Source organism: Ochotona princeps, chromosome 16 (assembly GCF_030435755.1).
Source record: "Ochotona princeps isolate mOchPri1 chromosome 16, mOchPri1.hap1, whole genome shotgun sequence".
NCBI classification, from domain to species: Eukaryota; Metazoa; Chordata; class Mammalia; order Lagomorpha; family Ochotonidae; genus Ochotona; species Ochotona princeps.
The window spans coordinates 52,601,418-52,627,122 of NC_080847.1; the positions used below are offsets into that span (position 1 = coordinate 52,601,418).

Consider the following 25,705-nt stretch of genomic DNA (forward strand, 5'->3'; position numbering starts at 1 on the left):
CGTGTGAAATCTCGCGCGATCCTGCGAGCGCCGTCAGGGACGGGGCGGGGCTGGCGGCGGGGGCGGGGACCCGGAGCGGGAAGATGGCGGCGGCGCAGGAGGCGGACGGGGCCGGCAGCGCCGTGGTGGCGGCCGGGGGAGGCGGCTCCGGTCAGGTACGGAGGCCGAGAGGGGCCTGAGGGGGCTCTTCCTCAGCCGGGGGGGCCTCCCCCAGGGTGTGTCCTGTCCCCTGGTCGCCGAATGCGGTGCACCGGGGGCTCCGTGCCCAGAGGGACCTTGAATACCGGGGCCCAGGCGCGGTCCGGCCTGCTGCCCCCACCCACCCTACCCCGGGAGTCCGGGCAGTGCCGGGGACGGGGAGCGGGGAGGTCCCTGTTGCGCCCTCGGGCTCCCCTGCACGCTCGCGCCGGGCTGGCTTCCGAGGCTCGTTGCTCGAGCCCGGGGCGCGGAGACGCACCGGCGTAGGGACCCCAAGCTCCCTGGGTGCTCGCCCCTGCCATTCCAGGCTCCGAGGCCGTTCCTGGGGCGCAGGGGGACGGTCTGACGTGCAGGGGGCTCCCTCGCAGGTGGAGGCGAGGACGGATGGGCCCCGAGGACCCATTTTACAGACGGCAGTCCGAGGAGGGGCAGGGGGACAAAGACGCCTGGAGAGAAGGTCACCCAGGTTAGGGTTGACATCTTGGTCCCAGAGTCCCGGCAGACGGTGCTCACCCCGGGGTGGGCTGGCCTTGGGATGTGCGGGTGCTTTTTAGTAGGAACGGGTCTTGGAGCCCCGGGAATCAGTCCTGGTGTCCCTCCCACTCCCTCCCCTTGCCGCCCAAACTCCACGCAGGCAGCCAGCGTGCAGGCATTCGGGGAGCGGATGGAGTGACAGCAAGCAAGGTGCTGTGGAGCCACCCACTGGGATGTCACAGCCATGTGGGAGGCAGCTGGGGGGAGAGGAGGGTGGTGTGCCAGGGGGAAATACAGCTGACTCCCTGCGTGACCTTGGGCAAGTTCCTTTCTCCCTCGGGGCCTTCATTTCTCTCGGGGAATCCTGGAGGGACTGGACAGGAAGGCCAGGTCCCCAAGCGTGGGCTCCAACTGTGGCCTTGCAGTGGGAGGGGCAGTGGTGGATGTGGCCGCGAGCATCCCCTGGAACGGAAGGACTTGGAAAAGACGGTCCCCTCTCTGTGGGCAGTGTCCTGGAGCCCAGGCCTCCCCTCACCCTGACTGCTATGAGCCACCAGACTCAGCCCGGTCTTTGTCTTGTCCCACCTCTGCCTCACACCCTTCCTGGCTGAGCCCTCCGCCCATGGGGTAAAGTACAGGTCTTCACAGTCGACCTAGCCTGGCATGAGCAGGCCCTCCAGCCTGCCCTCGGCTAGGATTTCTCTGGCTCGTCAGCACTGGCCACATTTGCATCCGCTGGGTTTCTGCCAGAGGGGTGTGGTGTGGGGTATCTGTCTGGGGGTTCAGGAGCATGGTGGCCTATGGATATCATAGACAGTGGCACCCTCCCACCCAGTTGTGACGAGCCACACTGTCTCCAGACCTGACACTACACTGTGCCCTCGGGCACGGATGGACTTGGAACAGCCTCCCGCACAGCTTACCTGGCAGTGTGGCCTCAGCTCTGTCCTCAGGCTCCCTGTCGGTCTGTCCCCTTTCCTGAGTTGATGCTTAGAGCTTGTGTAGGTTTCAGGCGTCCACTCCCCCAGGAAGCCCTCTCTCATTGTCACTCCGGGGTGTCCATGTCTGGGGGACAGTCTGTCTGCTCAGCTGGCCCGAGCCCCAGCGGGGGGGAGCCACCACTGTGTCCAAAGCACTGCTGAGCTCCAGCCTGGGCCCAGTGGACGAAGGCCCAGATCTGAAAACCCAGTCTAGCTGAGGCGGGGTGCCCCTGTGGATCCGGGCTGTCAGTGAGGCCTGCCCGGCCCCTGTGCTCCTTAAGGTGTCTGTGGGAGTCCTATATAAACCTGCATCCGCAGGTGGGAGCTGTGTGCAAGTTCTTGCTGCACCCACAGTCATGCCTTCCCTCGCTCAGCTGCACCCGCAGCCATGCCTCCCCTCCCTCGGCTGTGGTTCAAGCCAGTGGCCCCTCAGCATAGCCTCATCCACAGACAGGCTGCTGCTGTCACCAGGAGCTCACACTCCGCCCGTGCACATGGGTGAAGCTGCGCGCTGCAGCTGGGCACAGCCGTGCTCCACACAGAGGCCCTGCCCTCTCCAAGCTTGTGGTTTGATTGGGGCTGGGGAAGAGGGCAGCATGACCAGGGCACACAGTGAACAAGGTAAAGGGGAGGGAGGGGTATGGAAGCCAGGCAGTGTAGGGAGGTCTAGGAGGGCCTTCCGGGGGAGGTGACCAAGATACTCGAGGGAAAAACCTTTCTGGTTGTGGGAACAGCCAGTGCCCAGGTCCTGGGATAGAGACCATGCTGAAGCTCGGGGTCCCTGCTGAAGGTTTGTCCTTTTCTCGGTGGGAGGGGCAGTGCCAAAGGGCCAGGACCTGTGTATCAGGGTGCAGTTTTTGTGTTTGCTTTTGTGCTTTTGAAGATTTATTTATTTGAAAGGCAGAGGTAAAGAGAGATAGAGTTCCCCTTCCGTGGGTTTACTTCCCAAAGGCTGGGATTGGGTCAGGCCTAAGCCAGGAGCCAGGAGCTCCATCTCGTCTCCCACGCGGGCTTCCGGCCGTCCTCCCCTGCTTTCCCAGCCACATGAGCAGGGAGCTGGACGGGGAGTGTAACAGCAGGACGCAGACTAGTACTGTTTTGGGATTGTGCCAGCTTAACCCCCATATCACACTGCCAGTGTCAGGATAGACCTGCGGCTGGGAGTGGCGCATGTGGCTTTGTGGGTGCCCGTGCAGCTGTGCAGGGCACTCCTGAGCACGGCAGTCGTCCCTCAGCAGCGTGGGGGGTGGTTCAGGACCCTGTGCGGATTGCGGACTGTACAGCCACTCCTGCCTCTCTGGGTCGCACGCCCCCTCCTGTGCACCTGCCTGCTCCCGGGGGCCTCGGGGTCCTGGAGGCTGTGTTGGTGCCACGTAGTAGCTGTTGGGCTTTAGTTATGTAGAATTGAGAGAATAATGACGAGGGGAACAAAGCCTGGCCAGTCAGGTCCCATTTTCTTCCATTTGTTTGCAACCATGGTTGTTCAGATCTGCGGACAGGGACCTTGGCTGTGTGTTGGCCGCTGTTCCCAGCGCAAGGCAGCCGGGTCTCCTGTGTGGGTGCAGGGGCACAGGGACCTAGGCCGTGCTCTGCTGTTCTCTCGGGTGCATCAGCAGGGAGCTGTATCAGAAGTGGAGCAGCTGGGACTTGAACCAGTGCCCTTATGGGATGTCGGTGCTACAGGCTGTGGCTTAACGTGCTGCACCCTAGTTGTGCCTTTTCTAAACCCCTCCTAAACACAGATGAGCTGATAGCTAGTCCTTGTATCTGGCTCCTCGCCCTGGGACTGCGGCATGGCAGTGCCATGTAGTAGAATCTGCGGGTGTTCGCTGTGCGTTGTTGCCTGGCCCCGCTGCTGCCTGTTCATTTGTGTGCTGTAGAAACGCTGGGGAATTTGTAAAGGTGGGCTGTGTGCGTACCTCTACTGTGAACATCATGGATGGTGTTGTGGCCACAGATGCGGGGTTGTGTGGCAGGTGCAAACTGTGAAGAACCTGCTGTGTTTCCTGCCAGCAGGGCTGGCCTTGCCGTCTCCACCTCCGCTCCAGCACTGTGGCTGGACTGTCCTGAGCGACAACTCGTTGTGGTCTGATTTGCAGAGTGTACATCACTGTGGGTAGGAGTAGAGGCCTGGGGTCAGTGGGTGTTGGGTCAAATCCTGGGCTGGTGGGCTCAGCGCGATAGCGTAGTGGCTAAAGTCCTTGCCTTGCACATGCTGGGATCCCATATGGGTGCCGGTTCTAATCCCGGCTGCCCCTCTTCCCATCTAGCTCCCTGCTTGTGGCCTGGGAAAGCAGTTGAGGACAGCCTTGGGACCCTGCACCATGTGGGAGACCTGGAAGAACTCCTGGCTTCGGATTGGCTCATCTCCAGCCGTTGCAGCCACTTGGGGAGTGAACTATTGGATGGAACATCTTCCTCTCTGTCTCTCCTCCTCTCTGTAGATCTGCCTTTCCAATAAAATAAAAAAAAATCTTTAAAAAACAAATCCTGGGCTGGCCTGAAGCCACGTTTCTGAACCGCTGTCAGCCCAGACCTGCCACCCTATCTCCCCCGTGGCCATGCCGGCCTAAGGAGGGGGCCACCCCTGCCTGCAGCCCAAGGGGCTCGGCCAGATGAACGAGGCAGCCCCTCGGGAAGACCTGTCTGACCATTCCCCACCGTGGGTTCCTGTTCCCCTCCTCGGTGGCTGCCTCACCTCTGGCTGCTGGCAGTTCTCATTGCCCTGCCGACTGGCCTGCAGACATGTGTCCCTGTGGTGCTGAGTGCTGGGCAGGCGGCAGGGCCCCTGGCTGTGGGGGCGCTGCAGGCTTCTCCCAACTCACACAGTGTGTTTACTTTTCAGCACGCAGCCAGGGGTCCAGCTCATGCCAGTATTGCCACTCCCTGGCACTCAGCACAGACAGGTGACGTGATATGTCTGAGGTGTCACAGCAGAGAGATATGTCTGAGGCCAGGAGCACAGCGAGGTCCCCCTCGCCCTGGGCACCCCCCTATCTTTTAGCACAGGGCTGTCCATGCTTGGGGAGAGGAGGGAAGGAGTGCTAGCAGGTGAAGAGGGTGGGAGGTGAGGAGCGACCCCTTTAACAAATGCGGGCCCTGTTCCTAGCGCAGGTGCTGTTGGGGGAGGGGGGAGGGGGGCAGGGACACCTTGCAGAGGGAGACCTCAGGGCTGTGATAGGGCCTGGCAAAGTGGGCATGGCACCCTGGTGTCCTGGCCTGGCCCTTCAGGGAGTGGGGTGGGGCTACAGGTATTATCTCACCCTGCTCTGCCTGGTCTCAGGCTAGCCAGTGTTCGCTAGCCATGACCGTGACTGTGACCATGATCCTGACAGCCCAGGTCCTGCTTCCCCAAGGTCGAAACAGGCGTGGGCCCTACTGGGGAGGAAGGACGAAGACAGGACTCGGGGTGCAACCTTCCCTTCCTGAGCCCTTGGGGCCTGAGTGAAGGACCCTGCTCTGGGAAGCCTTCCCACTGCTGCATGGACCACCTGACCTCTCCAGGCCTCCTGGGGCTGCTCCCATGCCGTGTCCCTCCCGCGCCCCTCCGGGTGGCTCATGCTCTGCCTGGGTTTGTAGTGACTTTCTGTCCTCTCGGGCCAGGATCCCCTGGAAGACAGGGGCAGTCACAGAGCAGGCCTCGGGGACCAGGGCCTTGCACTCCAGCATCTGCCACTGTCCCCGAGAACCACCTGCTGGCGTCCTGGCTCCAGCCCCAGGGAGCACGGTCTGTTCTCGCACTCGGCTCCGTCTCGTACCTGCCGCTGTTGCACCTGCCACTCCCCTCCCCGCCTCCTGCGTGCTGCCAGCTTGCTGTGTTCTGTATCTCCACTGCGGGGCCCTAGCCTCCAGGAAGCCACCCTGAGCCTAGGCTTGGCCAGGCCTCCTCAGGGCGCTTCCACCCCAGCCTCACCTGCTCTGGGTCATTAGTGTCCAGAGCCCGTCTGCCCCAGGTGCTGTTGAGCCCCAGAAGGCCGCAGAGGCCCGTCAAGGTGCCCGCTGTGTCCCCCCCAGCATGGGACAGGAGCTGTAGTGCCTGTGGGGGCTCCTGTTTCTTCTCCCTGGATGTGAAACTAGCCTCCTCCGCCCCCCTGCACAGGGGCCATGGTGCTGCCTGAGACAGGGCCATCTCCCTCCTCACCTTGGCCTCTGTCCCCTGCAGGTGACCAGCAATGGCAGCGTCGGGAGGGACCCGCCAGCAGAGACACAGCCCCAGAACCCGCCCCCCCAGCCAGCACCCAACGCCTGGCAGGTCATCAAGGGGGTGCTGTTCAGGTGAGAGGGGAAGAACAGCTACCCACAGCTGTTCGGGCTCTTTGGGGTCTGGAGCGGGGAGTGCGGGATCCATGTGCAGGGGCTGTGGGGCAGATCACACAGTGGGTCAGGGAGACCCGAGGTCTGTGGTCGGGGTGTTGGCAGGTGCTGTCTCCTCGCCATGTTCTCACTTCTCTGTCCTCTGTGTGTCTGTCCTGCCGCCTTTTGAGCGGACATGACTCAGACTGGGTGAGGACTCCATGAGGGTCCCATCGCCCACGCACAGTCTCCCGAGGGGTAGGACTTCAGCGGAGGCAGTGTGGACAACACCCATGTGCTACCCGCCATGTCCCATGTTAGCTGTTTGCCATGCCCGGTTGCCTGGTCCTCACAGGCCATCCCCAGTGTCTGCAGAACCCTCCCTTCTGGCTGGCTTTAGCTCTGTCCCCACTGGAGCCCAGCTCCCCCGTTCCTTCTGCCTCACGCCCAGCGGCCCTCTTCCTGCTTTCTGCCCTTACGGGGCCCAGTGCTCACAGGAGCGTTCACGATGGGCTCAGACGGCGATGACTCGTGTGGCTGCCCATTCCAGGGCAGTGGGGACAACAGAACTGCTTCTAGCTGAGGCACTGGGGAGAGATGCAGGTGGCAGAAGGTGATTTACCTGTCCCGGCTAGACCTGGTGACAGCCCCCATCTCTGCTCGGGGCCTCCCTCTACTTACCCATCTGCACAAGGGACATTTTCTCTTTGGGAAGTATTTTAGTGAAATGGCTGAGACCAGGCCGTGTAGGCAGGCTGTGAGCTACGTTCCATCAGCCACAGGACTCAGGCTTTGAAACCGGCATCGCTCTGGTAGGACACTCTCACGGGCTGCGGACACCTGCGAGGGAGGCTGGGAAGTGTGGCTTCTCCCTGCACAGCAGAGGGAGCGGGGGAGTGGTGTGGGGGCGGCTGATGGCCACTTCCAATCTGCTCACTGGGCTTTCCCCTCAGCTCTTCACAGTCCAGGCTTAGCACAGAGTCCAGCCCCTCCAGCAGGCCCAGGGACTGGCCAGGAGAAGGGTGTGCTGGTGCCTGGGGCTGCGGGGGCTGCAGGGGCCTCAGAGTGGGACCCCGGGCCCTGTAGATGCTGCAGTCCCTTGTTTGCTGAGAGCCTCCAGGTGCCTTACAACAACATGTAGCACAGTGTAAGGACTGAGCAGGTGGCTGTGAGGCCTGGGCGCTTGGGGGCACCATGGTGGGGAGGAAAAAGCTCTAGAAGGGAACAGCTGAGCTGTGGTGGGGGGCCCGGGAGCACCGGCCTCTGTGGGGTGCTGGATGGGGTCCTTGAGGATGCTCGGAGCAAGAGGTCCTCGAGGCACACATGCACTGGGAGCAGCTGTGTGTCCAGAAGGTGTGGTCAGAAAGCCCACATTAGCCTGTGAGCCCTTCCTCTTCCTCTTTTATTTTTTTTTAATTGGCAAATATATTTTTTTTAAGATTTATTTTATTTTTATTGCAAAGTCAGATATACAGAGAGGAAGATCTTCCATCCAATGATTCACTCCTCTAGTAACCACAATGGTCAGTGCTGCGCCAATTCAAAGCCAGGAGCCAGGAACTCCCTCCAGGTCTCCCACGCTAGTGCAGGGTCCCAAGGCTTTGGGCCGTCCTCCACTGCTTTCCCAGGCCACAAGCAGGGAGCTGGATGGGAAGTGGAGCTGCTGGGATTAGAACCGGTGGCACCTATATGGGATCCCCCCGGTGCATTCAAGACGAGGACTTTAGTCGCACTGGGCCCTATTATTATTTTTTAATTGGAAAGTCAGACTTACAGGGAGAAGGAGAGACAGGAAGCCCTTCCATCCTCTGACTCACTCCCCAAGTGGCCACAGCAGGCAGGGCTGAGCTGATTTGAAACAAGAGCTTCTGGGTCTCACCCGTGTGGGGGACCTGAAGAGGCTCCTGGCTCCTGGCTTTGGATTGGCTCAGTTCCAGCTATTGTGGCCACTTGGAGTGAACAAGCAGATGGAAGATCTTTGTCTCTGCTTCTCTCTTGTAAATCTGCCTTTCCAATAATAAATAAATCTTAAAAAAAAAAAGAAAAGAAAAATAGCTGAAAGTCAATCCAGCTTCCCAAAGTCTCGGACATTCAGTCTGTTCTGGGATGAATCCCGCTTGTGCAGGGAGGAACCCCCGAGACCTGGTTGCCTCACCTGTCTGGGCTCTCCGCCCTGGCCCCCCGTCCTATCCCTCCCTGTGGCCGAGGAGGAACCGCTTAGGGTGTTCTCAGCCATTACTTTGCCTTTCTCGTTCTTCCCCAAGTTCCACACACAGATTCTTTTTGCCTTTCTCCTCCGTTTTTGCATAAGCGGGAGCTGTCTTGTGCACTGTTCAGCTCCTGTATGTCTTGGAAATCTCCTCACATCCCTGCCTGGGGCACTTCCTTCCATAGCCACGTGGGTGCCCCTCTATCTGGAGTGGGGGGGAGTGGGGGCCCAAGGCCTCAAGCAAGTGATACGAGAGTGTCTTTTTGGGGGACGCTGGGATTGCCACATGTGGGAAGTGGGGTGGGCGGAAAGGGCGGGCGAGCTGCAGCGGCTCTGCTGGCCCAGCTACGCTGGCCCAAGGCAAGGCCTGTGGTAAACTTCTGTCAGGTGGGGGGAACGGTGCTGGCTCTGATCTGATCCCTTTCACAGATGGGGCCCTCCACAGTAGGGGGGCTGCAGAGCTGGGCACATGCTGAGAACAGGAAGAATGGGGGTCGGGAACCCCAGCAGGATGGGATGAGGCTGGGGCAATACGGCAGTCTGTGGACATCCTGCCCTCCCTCCCCAGCTTGGTATATTTACCAAGCAGTGGCAGGCTCCCCAGGGATTGCCGTTCTACCCCTAACCAGCCCCACACCCCGGGGACTTCTGGGTGGCAGCAGATGGTTTGTCTGGCTCGTCTGGGCTGTGGCCCTGGAGTCCCCAGCAGCTGGGCTCCTTGGCTCCTGCAGGTAGAGGCAGGTCTGGGCGGGGGCCTGTGGGGAGTGCCCATACCCTACCTGCACCAGGATGCCGTCACAAGGCTTCTCCAGCTCTCACTTCATGCCTGGAAACAAGGAGAGGCTGGGCTCTTTGTCTCTTCTGCTGTGTTGCTGTTGGTAGCTGTATTTGATAAGTGCTTATAACATTTAATCGTCATACACTTGCATGTATCTGAGACACCTAAGTTAATGCAGTAGAAGTGTGTTTCTCTTTTCTCATGTCTGGAATGGGCAAGTCACAGTCCTGCTGTCTTCTGCCTTCTGGCCCATCATTCTAGGCCCCTACTCTCCACACCCATCCTCATGGCCCAAGAAGGCTGAGAAAGAGCCAGCCATCACATCCATATTCCAGGTAGTGGAAAGGAAAAGGAAATTTAAAAGGGACAATTCTTGTGTTTCCCAAAAGCCCAACGTAACATGTTATTTCTATATATATTTTAAAAGATTTATTTGTTTTTATTGGAAAGTCATGCTTACGGAGAAGGAGAGACTGAGAGGAAGATCTTCCATCTGCTGGCTCACTCCCCAAGTGGCTCTAATGGCCAGAACTGTGCCAATCCGAAACTAGGAGCCAGGAGCTTCTTCAGGTCTCCCACGCTAGTGCAGGGTCCCAAGGCTTTGGGCCGTCCTCTCCTGCTTTCCCAGGCCACAAGCAGGGAACTGGATGGGAAGTATAGTCGCCGGGATTTGAACCAGCACCCATATGGGATTCCGGTGGTTGCAAGGCGAGGACTTTAGCCACTAGGCTACCTCACCAGGCCCTGTTTCTACATTTTATTGGCCAGAACATATTGGGGAACTGTATGGCCCAGCCATCTGTAAAGGGAATGGGAATCGTAGAATTTCTTTCTTTCTTTCTTTTTTTTTTTGAGAATCGTAGTCTTTTTTCTGGTGACCATGACCCATATCTCTACAGTTCAGGACTTCAGCCACTAGGCCACCGTGCTGGGCCCTGCTGCTCTGCCTCTGACCAGCCCCTCACTCATGGTCTGGGGACATTAGCAGATGATGGCTCAAGTGCCTTGTGTCCTGCCACCCACATGGAAGACCACGTGGGTGAAACTGCTGCTTTTGGCGTGGCTCAGCTCTGGCTGTTGTGGACAGCTGGGGAATAAACCATCGGACAGAAGATCTCTCTCTTTTTCTGTCTTGCCTTTGTAGCTCTGACTTTCAAATAAACACATAACTGAAGTTTATTTTTATTTATTTATTTATTTTTTAAAGTGGGACCAGCAGGTCTGGAGCCCAGAAGCTCCTGTACGGCCCCAGGTGTCCGGCGCCTGCTCTCGCCGCCTTGCCTCTGTCCCCCACACCCCAGCCTTTAGACAGTGTCCTGGGTCGAGGCTCTTTGTTCACCTCTGCGTTTCTGTATGCTGCCACAAGCCAGAGGACTCAGTCTTCAACGCTGATGTGTCTCTGTACGTCCTTATTGCTTGTTTGACGCACATTAATATGCACAATATAAGATGAACTGTTGAACCATTGTCAGGCGCATAGTCCCGTGCTGTTAAATGTGTTCGGGCTGTGCATTTAACGCTGTCATCTGTCTCCAAACTCCAGGCTTCCTTCCTCCTCACTGGAAACCTGGACTCCTTCAGCTCCGACTCCCCCACCTCTCCCACCCCCTGGTCAGCTGGGGTGGTTAAACATTTTTCATTTAATTACTTTTAATGTCAGAACGTGCACACACGCCTATCCAATGGTTCACTTCCCAGATGCCTGTGACAGCTGGGACTGGGCCCAGCCTGGGAGATGAGAAATCAGCAGGGCCCGGTGTGGGTGTCAGGAGGTCCACCACTGGACCAGACCTGCTGGCCCCAGGTGCGCATTAGCAGGAAGCTGGGACTGGGAGCCGAGCGGGGCTTCTGAGCCAGCTGCTTCCCACGGCCCTGGCCATGTGGGGACGGCCTGGTGGCCATGTGGGGACGGCCTGGTGTCCACACCTGCCTTCCCCTGCTTTACTCCTTTCACAGCATCATGGCCAGAACCAGGTCCAGGTGTCGCAGGCAGGGCCATGGGCACTGCGTCCAGCGCCTGCCCCATGTCGTCCTCGTGTATGTTTTAGTTCTTGCTGATTTCTCTTAATTTTGATTTGAAAGGCACAGAAAGACAGATGGAGACAGAGAGACCTCACACCTGCTGGGTGTCCCTCCACTTCCCTGAAGCAGTCAGAGCTCGGCCACGCAGAAGCCAGGAGTGCAGTACTTGGGCTGGCGTGCAAAGACGGGAGTGCCTTCAGCTGCTGCCTCCCACTGTGCCCAGGGGCAGGAGCTGGTTGGCAGGTGGAACAGCAGGACTGCGACCTGGCCTCAGACGGGGCATGGGGAGTCCCAAGGGGCGACAGCCTGGTACCAGACAGCTGCCTCGGTGGTTTAAAAAAGAAGAACGAGAAGGAAAGAGAAAAGCAGAGATTCTCCGTTTACTAGTTCACCCCAAATGGCCAGGCTTGAAGACAGGAGCCTAGAATTCCGTCTTGGCTCCCTGCATGGGTGGCGGTGTGCAAGGCCTGGGGCCGTTCTCCACCGCCTTGAGCAGGAAGCTGGATGGGAAGTAGAACAGTTGACAGTGCACCCAGCACAGCATATGGGGATACTGAACAGTGGAGTGGGGGCCACCCAGTATTGTATTGTTAATATGTTACTCAATTGCAGTGTATTTTTTCCTGGGTTCTTCCTGAAGGGAGAGTGGGTCTAGAGAGCCCAGGCTGTTGAAGTTGAGCTGCTGGCTACTCGCCCAGGTCCCAGTCAGCTGGAAGCTTGCTCTCCCCAGGGTTCCGTGTCTTGGAAGTGCTTGGATTCTAGGTTCTGGGGCTCTGCTCACTGGGGTCCCCAGTGGTTTTGCTGGCATAAGCCATTACAGTCTGTGGCCGATCACCAAGAGGACCCAGGCTGGAAGCTTTGTGTAAAGACCAGGGTGCTGCCAGGTGCCCCAACCAGAGGCATCTGGAGGAAGGCTTGGAGCCTCCTGGCAGCTCCCTGCCTGTGCGCCTCCCTTGCCCGGGCCCTGCTGCCACGGCTCCGTAGTCCTGGATAGGCTCAGCGGGTACTATGTTAGGAGACCAGACAGCCTCAGGGAGTTGGGGGAAGGCCCAGGTCTCACGGCCGCCCACTTCTCTCCTAGGATCTTCATCATCTGGGCCATCAGCAGCTGGTTCCGCCGAGGGCCGGCCCCTCAGGACCAGGCTGGTCCGGGAGGAGCCCCGCGCGTCGCCAGCCGCAACCTGTTCCCCAAGGACACTTTAATGGTAACAGCTGGTGGGGGGCGGGGCAGTTGTTTGTCAGCCATCCTCAAGGTGCTGGCCCCTTGGTCACCCAGTCGGGTTGGGTGCAGGTGGCAGGGGCATGAGCAGGCTGCCCACTGCCCAGCTCTTCCTGATCGTGGGCCAAGGGGCAGAGAGAGGCTGCGTTCCCGCTGGCTATGTTGTCGGTGGCTGTGTTCCCAGCAGCCCTTGCGGCCTATGCCAGTGCTGCCTGGTGACATGCAGGCCAGCGGCAGCTGAGGAGGATGAGCATCCGGGGCTGCTGTGGCTGCTCTTCTGCCTTTCCGTCCCCACATGCAGCTGTACACGCGAGGAGCTGCCCAGCCCTGAGCTCTGTGTCCCCACCCCCAACGCCCCCAGAACCTGCACGTGTACATCTCGGAGCACGAGCACTTCACAGACTTCAATGCCACGTCCGCCCTCTTCTGGGAGCAGCACGACCTCGTGTATGGCGACTGGACGAGCGGCGAGAACTCGGACGGCTGCTACGAGCACTTCGCTGAGCTCGACATCCCTCAGGTAGGGGGTCCGCACTGGGGGGCCTATCCTTGACATGCAGCTGCTTGGGGTCCATGGGGTCCCCTCTGAAAACGGGATTGAGGGTAGGACTGGCCGGGGCCACCTCCAAGGTTGTGCAGTCCTGGGATTTAAACCCGTGAGGGAGTCGAAGTTGTTCCCACATGTCCCCAGGTTGTCACCATTTGTTTCAAGATGATGTCAGCCAGTGCTGGCTGAGCCCAGGCTGTGTACAGGACACTCAGCGAGGCCAACTCACAGACACCTCCCGGCAACCCTGTGGCACTTGGGCTGTTGACATCCGCACTGATAGTTGAGGAAGAAGAGGGGCAGAGAGGTGAAGCAGGCGCCCACGTTCACACAGCTCAGGCTCTCTGACCCAGTATAAACACTGTCTCCCCCAGGAACCCTCTTTGCCCTCCCAGCCCTGTCCACTCCGGGTCCTTACTGTTGGAGTCAGGTCTTTTGCTCCTGATGGAGCTGTGAGTCCTCTAAGGGCAAGGCTGGCACTGTTGTGGTCTCTGGTGTGTCCAGCAGGGGATGGGGCCTCGTTCTACCGCCTGAACTGAGACTGCCTCCCTGCCCAGCAGGCCTCCTGGGGGGGAGGGCAGCCCCACTTAGGCTTTGCTGGCTGGGACAGGGGCCACCCCGCCTCTCTGATGCCACAAGCCCAACACCCTGCGCCAGGCCCCAGCAGGGTTAGGGAGGGTGCAAGACCATCAGCTGCCACACTACAGGCTCAAGCCACGGTGGAGGTGTGAGGAAGACAAGCAGCTCTGTGACAGGTTGGGGTGCAGGGCTGGGGCATGGCCTCTGCACCGGCCCCCCGCTCTTGCCAGGGGCTCCCAGGACCCCATCTATTGGGATCAGCTGCTGCCCTTGGGGAATCTCACTGAACTCTCCCAGGCAGCCAGTGAGCAAAGTCCCCTTCCCGGGAGGCTGGGAGGATAGGACGTGGGCAGATGGGGCCAGCTGGAGGTGCAGCCTGGAGTGGTGGGGGTGGGGGGCTATTGGTCTCAAACCCTGGGCCCCTCTACCTGAGCAGCCTGTGCCTGGTGAGCCACCTGGCGTGGCCGCATGCTTGAGGTCTGACCACAGTGAGGCCACGGCGCTGTTGGCCTTTTGCTAGACTGAGCATCGGGCTGTGCTGGGGTCTCTGAAGAAGCCGCAGCCGTCTCTGGGCAGTGAGAGGCTGGGGCATCCTCAGAGGACCAGGTGCTGAGGAGCCGAAAGGAGGCTTGGCCCACGTGGCTGTGACAGGCTGAAGTAGGATGCGGAGCTGAGTTGGCCTGACCTCAGTGACCCTGTTGGCTCCAGTGTTGGTCCTTCCCCACTCAGCTGTGCCAGGCCCCCCTGGGTGCAGGGTTAGGGGCATCCGGGGTAGACCTGGCGCTACCTGTCACCTGTCTTCTCGCAGAGCGTCCAGCAGAATGGCTCCATCTACATCCACGTCTACTTCACCAAGAGTGGCTTCCACCCGGATCCCCGGCAGAAGGCCCTGTACCGCCGCCTCGCCACGGTCCACATGTCTCGGAGTAAGTGGCTTGCCTGCATCCAGTAGATGGGGTCCTGGGAGTCCCAGGCAGGCGTGGGACCGGTGCAGGGGCCCTGCTTCCAGGAAGCGGATGGGGGAATGGATCCATGCCTCGCCAGTCCTCCATGGGATCCATGGTTCCTGGCAGGTGGAGTGCAGTGGGGGAGGGGAGGGTGCGGTATGTGAACATCAGGGGCCAGGGCTGCCGCCTGGGAAGTCACTGCGCCCAGGATGTGTTGAACGTTGGGGGATGGGGTTGCCTGGGAAGCAGTTGTGCTGTCATGCTAGGCAGTGGACAGGCACTTGCATGTGCAGAGGGAGCCCACGGGGGTCCGAGGTCAGCACGGGGCCACCGTGTGTGCGTCCGTGTCTGGGCGGCCCCTGAGCGGCGTCAGGGTCATGCGGAGTCCCAGACACTCGCATGCGCACCAGGCCCGCCGCGAGCCAGGTGGGGGTGGGGTGCTGAGGGCTGGCTGTGGTCCCTGTTTTCATCCTGCTCGGCCTCAGGTGGAGCTGCACACTCACGGGGCTTCCTCAGTGGGTGAACAAAGCCTGTGGTGACCCGAGGGCCTCGCTGGTGGTGGCTGGCTGTGGCTTGCTCCATGCAGAGCATCTTGCTAGGTGTTGGGTTTTTTTTGTTTTGTTTTGTTTTTGTTGGAAAGGCAGATACACAGAGAGGAGAGACAGGAAGATCTTGCATCCGCTGGTTCACTCCCCAAGTGGCTACAGTGGCTGGAGCTGAGCTGATCTGAAGCCAGGTGCCAGGAGTCTCTTCTGAGTCTTCCATGTGGATGCAGGGTCCTAAGGCTTTGGGCCATCCTGCACTGCTTTCCCAGGCCACAAGGATGGGAATGGAGCAGCTGGGATACAAACCAGGCCCCCCCCGCCCCCTTTTTTGTTGTTGTTAACTTATTTGAAAGACAGAATTAGAGAAGGAGGTCTCCCATCTGCTGATTCACTTCGTGAGTGGGCAATGACTGGGGTTCGGCTGGACTGAACCCTGGTATTGGAAGTAGCAGCTTAAGTATTCTTTCATGTCCAACCTCTTGTTTTCTAGGTAGTTAATACTTGTTATCTTGGAGCCAGTGGTGTGAAATAATGTGTTAAGTCACTGCTTGCCGTGCCAGAATTCCATATGGGTTCCAGTTTGAATCCTGGCTGCTCCGCTTCCAATCAACTCCCTGCTAATGACTGGGAAGGCAGCTGGAGACGGCCCGAAGCCTTGGGACCCTGCACCCGTGTAGCAGACCCGGATGGAGCTCCTGGCTCCTGGCTTTAGGCCAGCCAGGCCTGACTATTGCAGATATCTGGGGAGTGAGTGAGCAAGCAGGTGGAAAATCTCTCCCTCTGTCTGTAATTCCACCTTTTAAATAAAATATTTTAATAATAATCAAAATAAGTGTACCTTGGGCCTGGCGTGATAGAGTAGTGGTTAAAGTCCTCACCTTGAATGCGCCAGTATCCTATGTGGGCACCGGTTCTAATCCCGGCAGCTCCACTTCCCATCCAACACCCTGCTTGTGGCCTGAGAAAGCAGTGGAGGACGGCCCAAAGCCTTGGGACCCTGCACCTGTGTGGGAGACCTGGAGGGAGTTCCTGGCTCCTGGCTTCGGATTGGCTCAGCTCCAGCCATCGCGGCCACTTGGGGAGTGAACTATCAGATGGAAGATCTTCCTCTCTGTCCCTCCTCTCTGTAGATCTGCCTTTCCAATAAAAATAAATAAATCTTCAAAAACAAATAAGTATAGCTTTCAGCTTTTCGTCCCTTTTTCCTTCAGTTCACTGTCCCACAGTTGGCCGAGGGATAGTGTTTCCCTCGGAAGGATCCCACTTGCCTACAGTGAATCGTTTCTTTGATTTTGTTTTCTGGTTTTTTTTTTTTTTTAAATCTTTACCTAATGGTGTGAAAGGCAGAACTACAGAGAGGGAGAAACGGGAATCTTCAGTCTGCTGGGCTCACTCCCGAGTGAGCAGCCAAGTCTGGGCCAAGTCAGAGTGAGGATGGAGCGAGCCAGGAGCTCCTTCCCGGAGTGGGTGGCTGCAGCCCACGGGCTTGGGTCATGGCCCACTGCTCTCTCAGGCTCATTCGCAGGGAGCTGGGTTAGAAGCAGAGCAGCTGGCACTCCAGGTAGCCCTCTGCGAGGGGTGCCAGCAGCATAAGTGGCAGCTGTGTTGTGTCTTAGCCCCTCCCTCTAGTGCAGATTTTATGTTTCTGCGTAGCTTGCTTTGGCGTATGTGTATGTCTTTCCTTTTGCTCTTTTATAATAGAGATTGCACTAACTGGTCTCCGTGCACTTGATGGAGATCCCTCCGGTGGTTCTTGTGTGATGCAGGAATAGGTGTCATCCCAGTTGCATCAGTTGGGTCTGTCCTACTCCTTGTAAAAAAACGTATCGTATTTTTGTTGTTGCTGCTGCTGCTGTTAGCTGCGCTGGATAAGCCTAGGTGATCCCCTAAAACTGATTTGGAAAATTCCTGCCAAGTGCTGTCGTATATGACCATGTCTGTGACACACGGGCCAGAGGGTACCCCTGCAGTGAGATGTTTGAGGAAGTGTCTGGGGTGGTCCCAGAGCTGTGTCCCTGCAGGGGGTGCCATGCCTGCCCCTGGAGCATCCTGTTGACCTCTGACCAGAGCCTCTGTTTGGTGTGGTTTTTTTGTCTTTGGTGACTGTGACGTGTCACTAAGTGTCTGTGTCAACATGACATGTCAGAATGACCCTCAGAATCAGCTCTGCAGTCAGGGGTCCACCAGGCCTCCCTCAGCCTTGGAGTGGGGACCCCTAGAGCAGGGACTCTGTGGGCCCCCTTCAAGGCAAAGAATGAGTGTGGGACCAGCAGAGGCCCCTTTGCCTAAAGGCCTGCGGTGAGCAGAGCTGTCCCAGGGATACCTGAGCCATCGAGTGCCTCCTAGTGGAGAGAGAGCGGAGCTGAAGCTAAAATTGATTGCCGATTGTGTCCAGCTTAACACCCCATCCTCTTTTTTTTGTTTGTTTAAATGAATTATAGAGAGAGGAAAAGAAACACACAGAAACAGATCTTCCATCCACTGTTCACTCCCCAGTGGCTGCAGCGGCTGGAGCCGCCCTGCTCTGCCCTCCAGGCACATGAATAGGGAGCTGGATCAGAAATGGAGTGGCAAGGACTTGAACGAGTGTTCATACAGGACACCAGTGTCGCAGGTGGTGGTTTAAGCTGCTGTGCCACCATGTTGCCTCCATCCCACACCATCATCTTGACGAGTCTTAGCTATGGAGACATGAATAAAATGTTCTGCGTCGTTTTTTTTTTTTTTTTTTTAAGAATTGTTTATTATTTGAAAGGCAGATTTACAGAGAGGAGATACAGAGAGAAAGGTTCTCTGTGCGCTGATTCATTCCCCAGTGGCCACAACGGCTGAGCTGAGCTGATCAGGAGCCAGAAGTTTCTTCTGGATCTCCCATGTAGGTGCAGGCTTTGGGCTGTCCTCCACGGCTTTCCCAGGCCACAAGCAGGGAGCTGGATGGGAAGTGGAACCGGTGCCCGTATGGGATGCTGGTGCATGCAAGGCGAGGACTTAGCCTCTGAGGCATCACACCAGGCCTGTTTGTTGTTGTTGTTGTTGTTGTTGTCATTTTTCTTCCTGCAAGTTCCAGAATTTAATGCATGTTGACCCCCACAGCATATCTTGTTTTTCAGTCCTTGGTGGTCATGTGTAGCCAGGGCACATCCTGAGACCAGGAAACTCCTTCCTCCCTGGGGAGCCAGATGCACCTTCTGCCCCACCCCCTTCGCCTGGCCTAGTGCCACCCTGCAAGCCAGGCACCAGTTCACTTCCCCATAGCCGAGTGAATCCTCCTGAATGCCTGCCCCAGTGTCTGCTACTGGCTGGGACATGGGGAACGTGGTAGATGTGGTGGAGTAATATGTGCGTGTTGGCTGTGAGAGCCTGTGGGACTCACTCCCATTCCCAGGGAAGTGACGTAACTCCCCGCCGTCTCTTGACTTGTCGAAACTAGGGTCATGGCCAGCTCCCTCTCTCACTTCCCTATCTGGCCCCAGGGCCAGTCCGAGTCTTCCCTCCCCAGTAAGCAAGAGCAGAAAGTGCCCAGACAGAAGTGGGCACGAACCCCTATTCCTGGCAGTCAGGGCTGCGTGGCCCCTACAGCAGGAAGTGAAGCTGGCGCTTGTGTGTGGGGGGGTTCACGGCCTGGCGGTGCTGGGCGCTGTCGTCGTGGCTGTCTTTTGTTGTGGCCCAGGCTGGAACTGCAGCCCATGCATTCCTGCTCTGTGCTCAGTGGGGTCCTTGCTGAGCCTGTGGGGGTCTTTGCAGACAGCCCCAAGTGAGGCAGTGGGCCATGATTTTGTGGGGCTGTGGGAGGGAAACTGGTGAGGGCCATGTCACATCGGCAGTGCTGGCTGACAGGGAGCCCGTGTGGAGTGTATGTGGGGCAGCTCCTCCCAGGGCCTTGGGCGGGGGGAGTTGTGCGGGGGCTGTGGGGAGGGTTGGCCCGAAGAGCAGCTGGTGCCATGGCCTTGCACCGGCTGCCCTCTGGATGGAGGCTGTGCCCACCAAAGTGGCCGATGGCAGGCAGTGACGGGGGGCTGTGATTACCCAGGAGTCTACCTGTGGCTCTGCAGGTCCTGGAGGTGGGAGGCACGGTGGGGTGTGAGGGTGGAGGAGGGCATCCCAGTGCTATATAGACAAAGCACAATGTGCAGAGGATTGCTCCAGGATGCTGCCTGGGCACCACGGCCCACGGGAGGCTGGGCTCTGGGGCTCCGCCTGTGCACCCACTGGAGGCTGGACTCCGCGGCTCTGCCTGGGCACCCATGGGAGGGTGGGCTCTGGGACTCTGCATGGAGAGCCCTGTGTTAGCCCACACACTGGGATTTGCACTACCTGTGTGGGAGAGCTGGGCGGCGTGCCTGATCCCTGGATTCTGGCCCTGGCTGTTAGGGCATTTGGAGAGTGAAGTAGGGATGGGAGTGTACACTCTTTTCTCCTCTGTCTCTCAAATATCTAAAAATAATAATAATAATAAAGGAAAGGCTGAGGTTTGACGACTAGTCCAGATCCGGGTAACGGGATTCCCAGTACGCACCAGGAGGCTGGGGAGCAGCTGCTGGCCCACCTGGTCCATTTCCTGGATGCAGGTGCCTGCAGGTGCCTCACCTGCCTCTCACAGCCTGCCTCCTGCCCCTGCCACCTCTCTGCCCACAGTGATTAACAAGTACAAGCGCAGGCGATTTCAGAAGACCAAGAACCTGCTGACAGGAGAGACAGAAGCTGACCCCGAAATGATCAAGGTAAACAGGAGCCGGGCCACCACAGCTGCAGGGCCACTCGGGCCCCGCCTCTGAGCTGCCCGCTGCTGGGCCTGGGGGAGCAGCACCTCGGCTGCTATGTGGGGGAGCAGGGGCAGGGCCTAGTCCCAGGCCCACTCTGAAGTTCCACAGCCAGGAAGTGTCAGGGTGCATGGCTGAGCACCCAGCAGGCACAGGAAGAGGTGGCTCAGTTCACAGGGTGGCTGGTCATGGCTCCTGGGGCTGCAAGGCCAGGCAATTCATCCCAGAGATGGTGGTGGAGGCAGGGCCTGTGCTACACTGCCATCCCAGGGAACCATCTTGGGTGGTGCCCTCAAGGCTGCTGTGAGCCCACCAGAATGCTGCCTCTGGTGCTTGCCAGGGTGGTCACAGGCTGTTACCACGACTGTCCGGGATCCCTTTGATGCCCACTGGGCACTTCCACGTACCACCCTCATCTCCCCTCAGAGAGCTGAAGACTATGGGCCTGTGGAGGTGATCTCCCACTGGCACCCCAACATCACCATCAACATCGTGGATGACCACACCCCGTGGGTGAAGGGCAGCGTGCCTCCGCCCCTGGACCAATGTAAGCTCCCAGCCTGCTGGCACCTTGGGGAGCCCTGGGAAGGGTGCCCTAGACCCATTTCCTGTCTTCTCTTGGCCCCATCTCTCCAGAGAGATGTCTTTGGACTCCACCCCTTCTGATCTGCCCACGTTGTCCTGCCTCCCTAGTTTCCCCCACCCCCGACACCCACTTCTCTGGTGACCCCTCTTGACCACTACTGTAGCAGGCTGCATATCTCATCCAGCCCACAAGCCATAGTCAGAGGCCGTGTCCCTTAAACACCCCGAGTCAGGGTGTGAGCAGCCACAAACTGAGCTGCCCCTTCAAGGGCTGCATCCTCTGCCACCATGCCTGGCAGTCTCCTGGGCCCCGGACACCAGGGGCCCTGTCAGTCCCTGCCAACACTGGGAGGCCTGGGGCATCCGTCCCTGGCCAGCTTAGTGGTGCCCCCGCTCCCCCGCCCACAGACGTGAAGTTTGATGCTGTGAGCGGCGACTACTACCCCATCATCTATTTCAATGACTACTGGAACCTGCAGAAGGACTATTACCCCATCAACGAGAGCCTGGCCAGCCTGCCGCTGCGCGTCTCCTTCTGCCCGCTCTCACTATGGCGCTGGCAACTCTATGCTGCCCAGAGTACCAAGTCGCCCTGGAACTTCCTGGGTGATGAGCTGTACGAGCAGTCAGATGAGGAGCAGGACTCGGTGAAGGTGAGCGTGGATGCTGTGTCTGCCCCCCCAACCATACCTTCCAGGAGGCCCAGGGCATCTGGCACCTGCCAGCTGGGGCGGGGTTGGGGTTGGGGTGTGGGCCCTCTCCTTGACCCTGGCATCTTGTCCCTCGGGCTTCCTTTGTTCCTTGACCCCCGTCTCTGCTCTCCCAGTGTGTCCCTAAGTCCCTCCCATGTTCTCACTGTACCTGTGGCTGGCTGCTGTGGGGTCTCTGTTCCTCACTGCAGCCACTGCCCCTCCCTGCCCTGTGTCCCTTCCTGTGGTGCAGCCCCAGGGCAGGTCTTCGGAGTGTGATGGCAAGGGGTGGGGGCAGGGGCTGAGGGGCTGCCCCCAGCACAGTGCCCTGCCGGGGCAGAGTGGTGCTCACCGGCGGCTCCCTGCCTCCCCAGGTGGCCCTTCTGGAGACCAACCCCTATCTGCTGGCACTCACCATCATCGTCTCCATCGTCCACAGTGTCTTTGAGTTCCTGGCCTTCAAGAACGGTAGGACGGGCCCTCACAGACTAGGGAGGATGGGGTCTGTCCGTCCTCGACCCCCTCCCTCCCGCATGTCCTCCCCCTGCCTGGGCTTTTGGCTCCTGCCAAGCAACAGCCAGGCGCCGTGGGAGGAGTTGGGCCTGCCGCTGGGTAAGGCTGGGACACACCTCCAGGAAACAGGTCGGGGAACTCCGAGGCCAGGAGCAGGGAAGCCCCGGTGCCACTCCCACTACCCTGCCCAGCCCCCTGCCCCTCGCTGAGGCCCCCTGAGGAGTGGCCGTGTGCAGGTGCTGTCTGTTCTGGGCACCCTTACCTCTTAGCTCTTTGGGATACCTAAGTTGGAGGCTGGGTACAGGGGCTCGGGGAAGTGAGCGGGTGACTCGTGTGGCTACCCTGCTCCTAAGTGGCCGCCTGTTCCCACTCCTGCTGTGACCCTCTAGACCCTGGGGCCCTGTGTTCCTTCCCTGGTGGGCCAGAGATCAGGGATACTGTGTCAGGAAGGTGGCTGCACCGTGGGCTCACCAGTGGCTGGTGAATTGAGCTATCTCCATGGGGACACCCGCGCTACACCCTCCCCTGTGGCTGCCTGGGGCCTCTGTCCAGATGCGAAGTGAGCCATGGGGAGGCATGGCCACTGAGGGCCAGGTGACAGAGGGCTGTCCCCCACTCTCATAGAACCTGTCTCCTTGCTGTTTTCCTGTGGGGCTCAGGGAGGGGGCTGGCACGCATGTGTGTGACCCACGGAGCCCGATATACAGTAGGGGCTGCACTTCTCAGCCTTTCATACTGAGAACAAATCTGTCCTCACTCACACCAGAATGGCCAGAATGACTGGAGCAGGGTGGTGGTGGTAGTGTGTGGTCCTGAAGGATGCCCAGGCTGGCGATCTGATCCCAGGCCTCGCTGGTGCCATGAGGGCATCTGGCCAGTCTCCTGCGGGTTCTGGGAGCTGGTGGTGGCCGGTCTCACAGCACATGCCTCTCGGTGACACAGGCCGTTCGTCGACTTGGAGCTTGTTGTGCTGGCTCCACGGGTGCCCGTGTGTGCGTGGCAGGGGTCCCATCGCTCTCACGTGGGCACTGTGTGTGACTCCAGGTGCTTCCATGGAGGATCGTATGGTGCCTGCCTGAGCTGAGTGCCAGGCAGCGTTGAATGGAGAAATGCCCAGGGGACGGGGTGAACCCCGAAGGGCTGAGGGGAGGAGGCCATGAGGGCAGGAGGAGTGTTCGGGACTGGGCGCGGCGGCTCCTCAGCCTGCGGTGCCCCTGCCCCCACAGATATCCAGTTCTGGAACAGCCGGCAGTCTCTGGAGGGCCTGTCCGTGCGCTCTGTCTTCTTCGGCGTCTTCCAGTCGCTCGTGGTCCTCCTCTACATCCTAGACAATGAGACCAACTTCGTGGTCCAAGTCAGCGTCTTCATTGGGGTCCTCATCGACCTCTGGAAGATCACCAAGGTCATGGATGTCCGGGTAAGGCCAGCCCCTGATCTGGTGGGGGGTGGGATGGGGAGGGGGCCATCATCCGGGCCAGCCAGACCCTGGAGCCAGCCCTGGGGCTTTCCCAGTGCCTGCCTCTCTCCCAGGACCCAGGGGACTTTCAGAGCAGGGGATTTTTCGGGTCACACGTGGGGCAGGGGAACTGGGAGCAGTGGGAAGGGCAGGGGCTGGGGCTGGCGTGGGGGCGGGAGCCAGGGAGGCAGCCTAGCCGGCCTCTGTTTGCCCACAGCTGGACCGGGAGCACAGGGTTGCAGGGTTCTTACCCCGCTTGACCTTCAAAGACAAGTCCACGTACATTGAGTCTTCAACCAAAGTGTATGATGACGTGAGTGTCTCCAACGCAGGACCCAGGCACAATCACTGAGCACCCCCCTTCCCACCAGGCCTGTGCCCTACCACCTGTCCCTATGTCCTCTGGGCCTTGGGTCCCCTCCCACTAGCAGTCACTTCCTGGCTGAGTCCAGGGTTCCCAGGGCCACCTGGAAAGTCCCTCAGCCCCGCCTGCCTGGCCAGGTGTGGGTGGGTGAGGGCAGGGAGCAGGGGAGCCTGATGAGGCCCACAGAGCCCACCGCAGACTGCCCTGTGACCCCGTAGATGGCGTTCCGGTACCTTTCCTGGATCCTCTTCCCGCTCCTGGGCTGCTATGCCGTCTACAGCCTGCTGTACCTGGAGCACAAGGGCTGGTACTCCTGGGTGCTCAGCATGCTCTATGGCTTCCTGCTGACCTTCGGTGAGAGCCCTGGCCGCTCCGGGCCCTCCCCCGTGGGCAGAGGGCAGGTGTCAGCACACATGGCCAGGTGTGAGAGACGGACCCGTCCCCACGCTGTGCCGACCCAGATTGGGCAGGGCTGCCATGTGGGAAGGCCCACGTGGGAGTGGGGCCCTGTCTCTGGTCATGGAGGGGATCTGCGGGAGGACATGATGGTCCACTTCAGTCCTCATTCTCAGGAGTGTTCTATCTTGTGGGAAAGCAGGAGACAGGAAGCAGACAGGAAGCAGCGAGTGCATGAAGGGGTAGAGGGAGGGTCGCCCAGGCCAGGGGACTATGTCCCTTTAACCCAAGGTGCGAGGGGCCGGGGGAGGGAGCCAGGTAGATGTGATGGCAGAGCAAGGGCAGAGGCCCCAAGGCAATTCAGGGCACTGGCCTTAGAAGTGGGGCAGAACCGGAGAGGTGCAGGAGGGGCCTGGGGTCAGAAGGCCCAACCCTGCTCTCGGGGTTCCTTTTGGCCCAGGCTTCATCACCATGACGCCCCAGCTCTTCATCAACTACAAGCTCAAGTCTGTGGCCCACCTGCCCTGGCGCATGCTCACCTACAAGGCGCTCAACACTTTCATTGACGACCTGTTCGCCTTCGTCATTAAGATGCCGGTGATGTACCGGATCGGCTGCCTGCGGGACGGTGAGTGGCACAGAGCGCAGTGGCCAGGGGGTGCGTCAGTCAGGGACGGGGTGGTGTCTCCCCACTGTCCGCCTGATAGCTGCTCACACTGCCCTTGCCCACGCCTCCCCCAGATGTGGTCTTCTTCATCTACCTCTACCAACGGTGGATCTACCGCGTCGACCCCACCAGGGTGAATGAGTTTGGCATGAGCGGGGAGGACGTGACAGCAGCTGCCTCTGTGCCCGAGGCCCCCACATCAGCCGGGGCCCTCTCCCCCGCGCCCACCACCGCTGCCACTGCTGCCACCAGGGAGGAGGCCTCCACGTCCCTGCCTGCCCAGGGGCCCAGCTCTGCCCACGAGCCCCAGGAAGCCGCCCCAAAGCCAGCAGAGGACAAGAAGAAAGATTAGCTGGCTGGGTCCTAGGCTGCCCCGGCTCTGGTGACAGCACCCCGCCTCCCCGGCCTCCTTCACCTCCCCTCCCTGCGCCCTCTCCCTGGACAGATGGGCCGGGGCCCAGCGTGCGATGTGGGGGTCGGACAGGCCAGGGCTCGTTGTTTGTGGAGGCGCCGTCTGTCTGTCTGTTCTCTGTGTTTCCAGCCATCTTGCCCTGCCAGCCCAGCACCATTGGGAATCATGGTGAAGCCGTCGTAGCGGTGCCAAGGGGTGGGCCAGGCGGGGGCGGGGCCGGGGCCCCTCTGGGATGCCCATGGCCATCCATCATCTTGTCCCTCGTCCCCGACCGCCCCACTCCTCCCAGACCGCCACCCTTTAACAGTCTGGATTTAATAAATTCATATGGGTGTTTAACTTAAATTCAACCATGCCTCCTCTGGTGTCTGTCTGTGCTGCTGGCTAGGCGGACGCTTGCCCTGGGTTGGAGGAAACCCTTTGCTGCTTGTCCCCACCCCACCCCTGAGGCCTCTTTATCCCTGTCCTCCCCATGTTACAGATGCCCCACGCTGCTTGCTCTGGGCTCCCCACTTGTGCTGAACCCCAGCTCTGTGCCCTGATCCGTTCTCGGGTGGAGAATGGTGGTGGAGGCACCTGGACTGGCACACTGGTCCTCCCAGCCTGCCCTGCGCCTCCCATGGGTGAAGCCTGACGGGGCGCTGTTGTGCTCCGTTGTCTCCTTGGGGCTCAGAGCCTTCCCAGAGTGTGCTTCCACAGGAAGTTGCATGGGAAGTGGAGCAGCTGGGATTTGAACAGGTGCACTGCTCACAGGAAGTGTGTGGGCATCTCAGGCAACAGTGCCCGCTTCTCTCACACAGCAGTCCTGCCCACTGGAGGTCATCTCCATCTGAGGGCCCCCACACAGACCAGGGCTGTTGCAGAGTGCCTGGGTGCAGCCAGCCATGGCAGCAGGCTTCGATGGGCACAGCCCAGGACGTCTGGCTTGTCCTCTCCGTCACTCGGTTGAAGTGCCTGGGTGCAGCCAGCCATGGCAGCAGGCTTCGATGGGCACAGCCCAGGACGTCTGGCTTGTCCTCTCCGTCACTCGGTTGACAACTGTGAAGGAAGCCTGACGTGGGCAAAGGCCTGG

The 25,705-nt window shown here is 59.5% G+C and overlaps 1 protein-coding gene across 1 annotated transcript; it reads left to right on the forward strand.

Annotated features, from left to right (window-relative positions):
* Positions 1-24,978, forward strand: CLPTM1 (CLPTM1 regulator of GABA type A receptor forward trafficking). Its single transcript, XM_004597956.2, has 14 exons — positions 1-155; positions 5,815-5,927; positions 12,036-12,159; positions 12,535-12,693; positions 14,108-14,225; positions 19,427-19,512; positions 19,978-20,098; positions 20,545-20,789; positions 21,200-21,293; positions 22,565-22,755; positions 23,012-23,107; positions 23,377-23,512; positions 24,015-24,182; positions 24,296-24,978. The coding sequence occupies exons 1-14, from the start codon at positions 84-86 to the stop codon at positions 24,571-24,573; spliced, it is 2,001 nt and encodes a 666-aa protein (XP_004598013.2). The 5' UTR covers positions 1-83; the 3' UTR covers positions 24,574-24,978.
* Positions 24,979-25,705: the final 727 nt, after the last annotated feature.

What these genes read in the sequence shown, in the direction of transcription:
- CLPTM1 (XM_004597956.2), top strand. Translation starts at nt 84, where the DNA reads ATGGCGGCGGCGCAGGAGGCGGACGGGGCCGGCAGCGCCGTGGTGGCG. An exon ending in CACGGTCCACATGTCTCGGA is followed by an intron (nt 14,226 to 19,426) that starts GTAAGTGGCTTG and finishes CTCTGCCCACAG; the next exon opens with TGATTAACAAGTACAAGCGC. An exon ending in TGGCTTCCTGCTGACCTTCG is followed by an intron (nt 23,513 to 24,014) that starts GTGAGAGCCCTG and finishes CTTTTGGCCCAG; the next exon opens with GCTTCATCACCATGACGCCC.